Consider the following 9,479-nt stretch of genomic DNA (forward strand, 5'->3'; position numbering starts at 1 on the left):
GCTTGTTAGTGGTTGTTAAAATAACAAGCACCATGAGAGCTTTTGTCCCAAATCCATTATGGTGTTTTAGGTGCCAAGCTTATGGTCATATTGTAGCAGTATGTAGTAGGGAGATTCCTAGATGTGAGAAGTGTGCAGGAGGGCATGAGACAAAGGAATATGTAGTTGCACCCTGGTCTCATATACTAGACGTTACATAGTAAATGTAAATACACACACTCAAATTATGAAATGTTATGTTACGTTTGGTATGGTTACATAAGACAGATTGTTACTTAAGGCAAAAATAAAAGTAGGGTGGTTGGTAGGGGTGGATGGGTAGGTGTATAACGCAAACGTCTAACAACCTAAAGGTTGCGAGTTTGAAACTCATCACGGACAACTTTTCAACTACCTTTACTACTTTGCAACAACTTAGCATGTTAGCTAACCCTTCCCCTAACCCTAACCTTAACCCTTTTAGCTAACCCTTCCCCTAACCCTAACCTTAACCCTAACCCCTAACCCCTAGCCTAGCTAACGTTAGCACCTAGCTAGAATTCGTAATATATAATACGAATTGTAATTCGTTGCATATCATATGAAATGGGTAATGGACATCCACAAATTAATCCACACCATACAAAACGTAACATAGAATACTAAATGGAAATTTTCTGAATTCTGTACAGAATAATACAAAACGCTCTGAGACCAGGTTGCAGCATCGGTGTGAAAAGTTGGGTGTGTAGGTAGGAGTACCCATTGTGCTAAAGATCAGAAGTGTCCGGTGATAGAAAGGCAGGTTGAGGTTGCCAGGATCAGAGTAGTACAGAAGGTGTGGTATGCTGAGGCAGTGAAGAGAGTAGTAGAGGAAGATGGGTCCAGGGCGAGGGATCCTAAGAGTAAGTAGGCTGAGGCCAATAGAGAGTGATAGGAATAGCATGCGCTTCAGTAAGGTTGATAGTCATGGTTATCAACTTTACTGCAGAAATGGAATGTAAATCACAGAAAATATACTGAACAAAAATATAAATGCAACATGCAACAATTTGATTGATTTTACTGATTTACAGTTAATATGAGAAAATCAGTCAATTGAAATAAATTAATTAGGCACACACTGGGAATACATGACTGGGAATACAGATATGCATATGTTGGTCACAGATACCTTTGAAAAATGGGCCTCAAAATGGGCCTCAGGATCTCGTCATGGTGTTTTTGTGCATTCAAATTGCCATCGATAAAATGCAATTGTGTTTGATGTCCGTAGCTTATGCCTGCCCATACCATGACCCCACCGCCACCATGGGGCACTCTGTTCCCAATTCTGACATCAGCAAACCGCTCGACCACACGATGCCATACATGTGGTTGCGGTTGTGAGGCCGGTTGGACATACTGCCAAATTCTCTAAAACGACGTTGGAGGCGGCGTATGGTAGAGAAATGAACATTCATTTCTCTGGCAAAAGCTCTGGTGGACATTCCTGCAGTCAGCATGCCAATTGCACGCTGCCTCATAACTTGAGACATCTGTGGCATTGTGTTGTGTGACAAAACTGCACATTTTAGCATGGCCTTTTATTGTCCCCCGCACAAGGTGCACCTGTGTAATGATCATGCTGTTTAATCAGCTTCTTGATATGCCACACCTGTCAGGTGGATGGATTATTTTGGCAAGGAGAAATGCACAATAACAGGGATGTAAACAAATTTGCGCAAAATTTGCATATGGACAATTTATGTGATCTTTAATTGCAGCTCATGAAACATGGGGCCAAAACTTTACATGTTGCATTTATATTTTTGTTCAAATCAAATCAAATCAAATTGTATTTGTCACATACACGTATTTAGCAGATGTTGTAGCGGGTGTAGCGAAATGCTTGTGCTTCTAGCTCCGACAGTGCAGTAATATCTAACAATTTCACAACATATACCCAATACACACAAAACGGGATTTAAGAATATATACATATATGGACAAGCAATGACAGAGTGGCATGGACTAAGATACAGTAGAATATTATAGAATAGAATGCAGTATATACATATGAGATGAGTAGTGCAAGATATGTAAACATTATTAAAGTGACTAGTGTTCCATTTCTTAAAGTGGCCAGTGATTTCAATAGGCAGCAGCAGCCTCTAATGTGCTAGTGATGGCTATTTAACAGTCTGATGGCCTTGAGATAGAAGCTGTTTTTCATTCTCTCGGTCCCAGCTTTGATGCACCTGTACTGACCTCGCCTTCTGGATGATAGCGGGGTGAACAGGCAGTGGCTCGGGTGTTTGATGTCCTTGATGATCTTTTTGGCCTTCCTGTGACATCGGGTGTTGTATGTCTTGGAGGGCGGGTAGTTTGTCCCCGGTAATGCGTTCGGCAGACCGCACCACCCTCTGGAGAGCCCTGCGGTTGTGGGCGGTGCAGTTGCCATACCAGGCGGTGATACAGCCCAACAGGATGCTCAGTATATATGTTATGGTGGCAGCTGCAGAGAAGTACTTGGGTGTATGAGATTTTACTGCAGAAGAGGTAAGGTGTGTTAAACGATGCTGTCCCATCCTCCCAGGCTGCTGGCCTGGTGTAGGATCAGATAAAGCCAAGTAGTGGACAAGTGGTGAGGTTTTAATCGGTGTAGGGTCCTTTTCCCTTCCTTTTTTTGTGCCACAAAGTGTAATGAATTCACTCTCCAGAACAGTAGGCGGAAACACAGGGCTAGATAAGAGGATTTGATGAATAGGGACGCCGTGACCTGCGTCACACTCCAGTACAGTGGTGGTGTCTGCACCTCTCGGTTGCCATCCGCCAATACAAATTTAAAGAAGAAGAAGAATAACAAGCACATGTCACGTGCATGGAGCAAATGCATCAATTAAATGCATCCTTGATTCCTCCCTGAAAATTGAAGATGGGGTGTCGAAGAGGATTGGTGTCAAGTGCAAACAGAGTGAGCCGTGCACCAGACTGAGTTCTGGAGGTGAAACGGAAATGAATGACGGCGAGTTAAGTGAGGTGGAAGGTGTAGTGAAGAGCTCGGAACTTGAGCCTGGCATCAATGGACATGATAAAGAAGAATCTGGTCCATTAGGAGTGAAATTTTTGGAGAAAGTGGATCCTTGCCTTTTGGCGGATCCATTTGTGGTTTCAGGGTGGGTGGGAAAGGAGGTGGGAGCAGTTGAATCAGTGAAGGTAACCTGTAGTGGACTTGTGACAGGTGCTCCGTGTCATGCAACTTGGGTCAAGATCTGCTTCTTGCTTTGCTCTTAGGAACAGGGCACCATTGAAAGGAGTGATTTCTGGGGTAGCGTTAAGTGTGGAGGTGGAGCAATTGAAGTTGAAGATTCCTGGTGTTTGTGATGCCCGCCGTGTGGTGCGACGCAGACACAGTGGTGAGCATGGTGAAACAGAGGAGTCACTGTCTTTTTGAGTTTTTAGTCAGAGTCTTTACCCGATAAACTCATGTTAGGAAATATCAGTTATGTTGTTAGAGTTTTTGTACCGAATCCACTGCGCTATTTCAGGTGCACCGTTTATGGTCATGTCGCAGCAGTTAGTAGAAGGGAGATTCCAAGATGTGGGAAGTGTGCAGGAGGGCATGGGATAGAGGATTGTGTAGTTTTGGTGGATAAAGTTGTGTGTGTCAACTGTAGGGGTGCCATGTTGCTGGGGATCGGAAGTGTCAGGTGTGAGAGAGGCAGGTTGAGTTGGCTAGAGTCAGAGTAGTGTAGAAGGTGTCGTATGCTGAGGCAGTGAAGAAAGTAGAGGAGGATGGGTCAAGGGTGAGGGATCCTGAGAGGATACCTGTGAGTAGTAGATCTGTGCCAGCACAGAGGGATAGGCCAACGAGTGACATATGCTTCAGTAAGGTTGGCTTCTTAACGTTCATAGCAATGGTTATCAACTGTACTGCAAAAATAGAACGTAAATCACAGAAAATAGATGTTGTAGTGGCAGCTGCAGAGAAGTATTTGGGCATACATGATTTGACTTCAGAAGAGTTACAGGGTGTGTTGAGTGGTGGTGTCCCGTCCTCCCAGGCCATTGGCATGGTGCAGGAGCAGATAGGGTCAAAGTAGTGGAATGGGGTAGGGGGATTTTAATAAGCATGTGGTTAGTTGGAAGTGTGTTTTTTAAAATAATTATTTTAAATGTTATTTTTATTTATTTATTTTTTGGTTTTCCTTTTCCCTTTTTCCCATTTCGTATCACAAAGTATAATGGATTTATATTATAGTCCAGTTGGAGTCGGTAATGCAACATATTGGATGCCAACCGCAGTTCAACTCCAAAGAAGAAGAAGAGCACGTCACAACACGTTCCACAAAATTTCGAAACGCGTTTGACATACTCAGATTGTCCCTCTCTTCTTGCAGTATAAACTACGGACCCCACCCATGCTTCTTTTTCACAACAAACATTCTGAAAATGAAATAGCGATGAATGCGGAAAATTATGGACAAAAAAGTACTTTGAGCTGTTGTGATTTGCCCTGGTTAACGCTAGAAATCGTGTCAACAATCTAGCCAACTTCATAGCCTCCCCCGACAGTCTGCACTAGCTGTAGCTAGCTAAATGTATTTTCCTGGGAGTGTTAAGCTTTCATATATACAGTCATTGGTTAAGATAGCTAGCTAGTTATTAATGAAGTAATTTAGCTCAATCGATGTTAGTTTTTATCTAGCTAACTAGGTAACTAGCTATAAGATAGCAACTCACCAGAAGACATCCCAATGATTAGTATGAGATAAGTCTTCATCCCTTCTCAAGATGTTTGCAGAGCTCAACAGTATTCTCAATACCAGTCCCGACAGCTTCAAGCAGGTAACCCTAACCTCACCCCTAACCATAACCAATTTCAATCCCTATACCTAATCCTAACCTTTGTGGATTGATGTCTGCAGGGAGAGTTTATCTTGGTGTCTGACAGACACACAGACGCGTCCTTCCTCATTCACCATTTCCTCTCCTTTTATTTACGAGGTGAGGCTCTATGTGCGTGATGTCCAGTTGACTGATACTTGTCCATAACACTGTGCCCTGTATTACTGATGTTCACGTTGTTGTTGACTGTTGTGAGGTGAAAAACAATGATAGTCAGTAATAGAGGGAACATATGGGGCCAAGTTATGCACTGCTTTGATGTACTCTCATAAGTGGTAAAAAATTAAATCTGGTGAGGCCAGACCTGCTCAGAAGTTTGTGTGTGTGATTTACAGCGGGCTGTAAGGTGTGTTTCCTGGGTCTTGTGCAGTCCTTCAGTCACTACAGTGCAATCAGTCAACGTTTGGTGAGTATACTTATCCTCCAAAACGCTGGGTTAAACTTTCCCCCAGCCACTCTTATACATACTGTGCAAGTCAATATGTGTCTTTACAGTTGTGTATGATTTGCTGTTGCTTGGTGGAGATGTATTAACTACATTTTGTATGGGTTCTTTCTGTGTTACATGTTAATCAGGGTGTGAGTTTGACCCAGGCTAGGGAGAAAGGGCAGCTGGTGTTCTTAGAGGGACTGAAGGAATCCTTGGGGGTACTGCTTCAGAGGGAGGCCAGTAAAGGAACCCGAGCAGTGGACTTCCTCAGGTACCTGTCTGTAGCGTTGTTTTCTCTGACTCTGATTAAGCCTACTCCTGGACTAAAAAGCATGTTCGAGTGGCGCAGTGGTCTAAGGCACTGCATCGCAGTGCTAACTGTGCCACTAGAGATCCTGGTTCGAATCCAGGCTCTGTCGTAGCCGGCCGCGACCGGGAGACCCATGGGGCGGCGCACAATTGGCCCAGCGTCGTCCAGGGTAGGGGAGGGAATGGCCGGCAGGGATGTAGCTCAGTTGGTAGAGCATGGCGTTTGCAACGCCAGGGTTGTGGGTTCGTTTCCCACGGGGGGCCAGTATGAAAAAAATAAAAATAATGTATGCATTCACTAACTGTAAGTCTCTCTGGATAAGAGCGTCTGCTAAATGACTAACATGTAAAATGTAATTCAGTGCAGAAGCTCCATTGAAAGTGCTTTTTGGTCCTGGAATATCGAAGACTTTATCTGGTTCCGGGAATCCAACCTGTATTGTTTGACACAGCCACTCATACACCTTTTCTCTGATGTAACCAAAGCAGTTGATGATAATATGAATCTGAAAATATCTCTTCCCCCTTCATTTATCTCCCCCTCTGTCCCCTTTCTTTCTTTGTCTCTTTCTCCCTGTCTCTCTGTTCCCCTCCACCTCTCCACAGAGATCCCAGTTCTGGCCTGCATGGTCTATATGACTTTGTGCGGGACAACGTAAGGGGGGCTGTGGGGGGAGGTGGTGGTGAGGAGTGGGGTTCCCCTGTGCTCCTGGTGGATGACCTCAGTGTGGTCCTGAGTCTGGGGGTCAGTGTTGGAGCGGCGCTGGACTTCAGTCATTACTGCAGAGCCACTGTCTGCTCCGAGCTGCAGGTCAGATAATACAGTATATCACATTTCACATTTACATTTTAGTCATTTAGCAGACGCTCTTATCCAGAGCAACTTACAGGTAGTGCATTTATCTTAAGATAGCTAGGTGGGACAACCACATTACAGTCATAGTAAGTACATTTTTCCTCAAAGTAGCTACCAGCAAAGTCAGAGCTAGTAAGGGGAGAAAAAAGTCAAGTGCGAGTGTTAGTTCACAAAATTATGTGGGATGATTTAAGATACTCTTTGAAGAGGTAGGGTTTTAGATGTTTTCAGAAGATGGGAAGGGACTCTGCTGTCCTAGCATCAGGGGGAAGCTGGTTCCACCATTGGGGTGCCAGGACAGAGAACAGCTTGGACTGGGCTGAGCGGGAGTTGCTCTCCCGTAGGGGTGGGAGGGCCAAGAGACCAGAGGAGGCAGAACGGAGTGCTCGGGTTGGAGTGAAGGGTTTGAGCATAGCCTGAAGGTAGAGAGGGGCATTCCTCTTGCTGCTCTGTAGGCAAGTACCATGATTTTGTAGTGGATGCGAGCTTTGACTGGAAGTCAGTGGAGTGTGCGGAGGAGCGGTGTGACATGGGAGGCGCACGGTATCACAAGCTCACTGTCTCTCCATCGTCTGACTCTGTTCAAATAATCACACACATTCCTCCTCTATATCTACTTTTCCTTTTCTCTTTGATCTGCAGGGCAGCATGGTGATGTTAGTGCGATGTGAGGCGGAAGAGGAGGAGAGTGATGACGATGGCTCAGAGCGGCTCCTGAGGGGCCTTACACACCAGTGCAGCCTCACACTCCAAGTACAGGGTCTCCCCACCGGCTACTGCAGGGACATCCACGGACAAGTCAGATGGATTACATTATTTGTGTGTGTGAGAGTGAGAAAAAGAGAGAGAAAGAAAGAGATTGAGTGTTATGTGCAGTAGAAAACTGTTAAACTGCATTAAGCTAAACCGTACTGTGTGTGTTTCAGGTGGAAGTGTGCTGGCGAGGACAATGTGACAGGCAGCAGACCCAGAAGAAACTCTTCCAGTACAAGGTCCACGACAAGGGGGCTTCCTTTTTCGCCAGGGGGACGTCCAGTGCAGTCCTTTAACCCCTCAATGGATCCCTTCTGCCTCCCTTCCCAGTGTCGATCCCCAGTCCCTTACCTCTTTCAGTCACATGGCTCCCTGGGCTCAACCATAGAGAATGATAGATGCCTGTAGTGGCCAAAAGGCCGTATTAGCATGGGCAGCTATTGGGCCATTGGGCTTCCACCATTTTAAAGTAGTCAACCTCATGAGACTTCCAACTTCATTGGCTGATCGCGCCTGGTGACCCTGTTGGAGTCATGTCCAACCGGGTTATCAGGAGGAATCAGCCAATCATGAAGAAGAAAATTGACTACTTCAAAATGGAGATTGCCTCAATGGCGCTGCCTATGCTGTCACAGATGTTATTTTGGCACAGATACAAAGATGAGTCCTCTATCTATCTCTATGGGCTCAACACACAGGCCAGGAGGTTTGCAATTTAGGACAACAAAGATGCTGGATTATGGTCATGATCATGAAACAGGTTGGGATCAGTTTTGAACTGGAGATGTGGTATTGAATTGAACATTGGATTTCCGCTTTAGAACCAACCGGGCACATGCATTGCAAAGCTGACATAGGAAGCCTGAGTGAATAGGTAATTTCTCAAGCGACATGGGAACTGACCTGACTAGGTTGCACTTGTTATACATTTAAAAAAAAACAATAAACAGCATATTTAAGAGATAACAAATACCAGTGTATGCGTTGTTGGTCATGAAGATAAAATACTGTGTGATTTGGTATATATTAGGATCCCCATTAGCTGTTGAAAAAGCAGCAGCTACTCTTCCTGGGGTCCACACAAAACATGAAACATGACATAATACAGAACATTAATAGACAAGAACAGCTAAAGGACAGAACTACATACATTTTTCTTTAAAGGCACAGGTAGCCTACATATCAATACATATACACAAACTATCTAGGTCAAATAGGGGAGAGGCATTGTGCTGTGAGGTATTGCTTTATCTGTTTTTTGAAACCAGGTTTGCTGTTTATTTGAGCTATATGAGATGGAATGGAGTTCCATGCAATAATGGCTCTATATAATACTGTACGCTTTCTTGAATTTGTTCTGGATTTGGGGACTGTGAAAAGACCCCTGGTGGCATGTCTGGTGGGGTAAGTGTGTGTGTCAGAGCTGTGTTTAAGTTGACTGCAAACAATAAGTAAAACGCGTTTTCAATAATATCCAGCGGGTGTCGCCATAGCCACATGCTTTGCTGTCTTGGATGAGGTAAAGGGTGAGAGGTCGAAGTGGACAATTCACGCTGCTCTGTTGATACAGTCAGTTTTTCCAGTTAGCTAGCTAAATCCTAGCTACTATAATAAGGAGGTTAAGACGGTACACGACTAGCTCCTGGATAGCAGGACCAGCACTCTCGACGAAGACACGAGAAAGTTATTCAGCCAGGCAAGTCAAGTGTAACGTAGCTAGCTAGTCAACTAGCTAACGTTAGCTTTGGTGTGTGTTAACTTAGGTAGCTCATTGACCCGATTAGCTAGCAAAACGGCCCAAATTAATCTTTGTTAAGCAAGCTAGCTAGCTAATGAAGTTAGACGGGTAGAACCTAGGTTGAAGATATATTTTTTTCGACCTAGGGTAGAACTTCTCTGGGTTTGGCGGGGGATGAACACTGAACGCGGGACTCGCGATGAGGTGTTCTTTGGTGGTAGCAGTTAGCTAGCCAGCCAAGATAGCTTAACTGTTAGCTATTGACAGACGATGTCACTGGCATCACTCGGCAAATCGCTAGCTAATGTGATTAGCTTATTGCTAGCTGCCTGCCATACTATCAGCGTAAGGTGAACAACCCTGCCTTGCTGTCATGGATACGTCGCTGGTGTTGGTTGGCATCAGACAGACAGCAATGTTAGCAAACATTTACCATATCTGTTAACAGTAGAAGCTAGCTAACGTTCGCATCATCCGTTATCTAACGACGTTACGCTTGAGTCAAGCGTTGAAGCTGATCTTAC

The 9,479-nt window shown here is 44.7% G+C and overlaps 1 protein-coding gene across 2 annotated transcripts; it reads left to right on the top strand.

The window, feature by feature from the left end:
• Positions 1–4,315: 4,315 nt before the first annotated feature.
• Positions 4,316–8,187, top strand: LOC123490749 (elongator complex protein 6-like). Of its 2 annotated transcripts, none has more exons than XM_045220624.1 (7): positions 4,316–4,809; positions 4,890–4,968; positions 5,205–5,275; positions 5,464–5,570; positions 6,215–6,419; positions 7,107–7,262; positions 7,391–8,187. In XM_045220624.1, the coding sequence occupies exons 1-7, from the start codon at positions 4,756–4,758 to the stop codon at positions 7,511–7,513; spliced, it is 795 nt and encodes a 264-aa protein (XP_045076559.1). In that variant the 5' UTR covers positions 4,316–4,755; the 3' UTR covers positions 7,514–8,187. The 2 variants fall into 2 exon arrangements, with proteins under 2 accessions (XP_045076559.1, XP_045076558.1); XM_045220623.1 differs by having other exon boundaries at positions 4,319–4,809; positions 5,446–5,570.
• The last annotated feature ends 1,292 nt before the right edge of the window (positions 8,188–9,479 follow it).

Source organism: Coregonus clupeaformis, unplaced genomic scaffold (genome assembly GCF_020615455.1).
Source record: "Coregonus clupeaformis isolate EN_2021a unplaced genomic scaffold, ASM2061545v1 scaf4612, whole genome shotgun sequence".
In the NCBI taxonomy this organism is placed as follows: domain Eukaryota; kingdom Metazoa; phylum Chordata; class Actinopteri; order Salmoniformes; family Salmonidae; genus Coregonus; species Coregonus clupeaformis.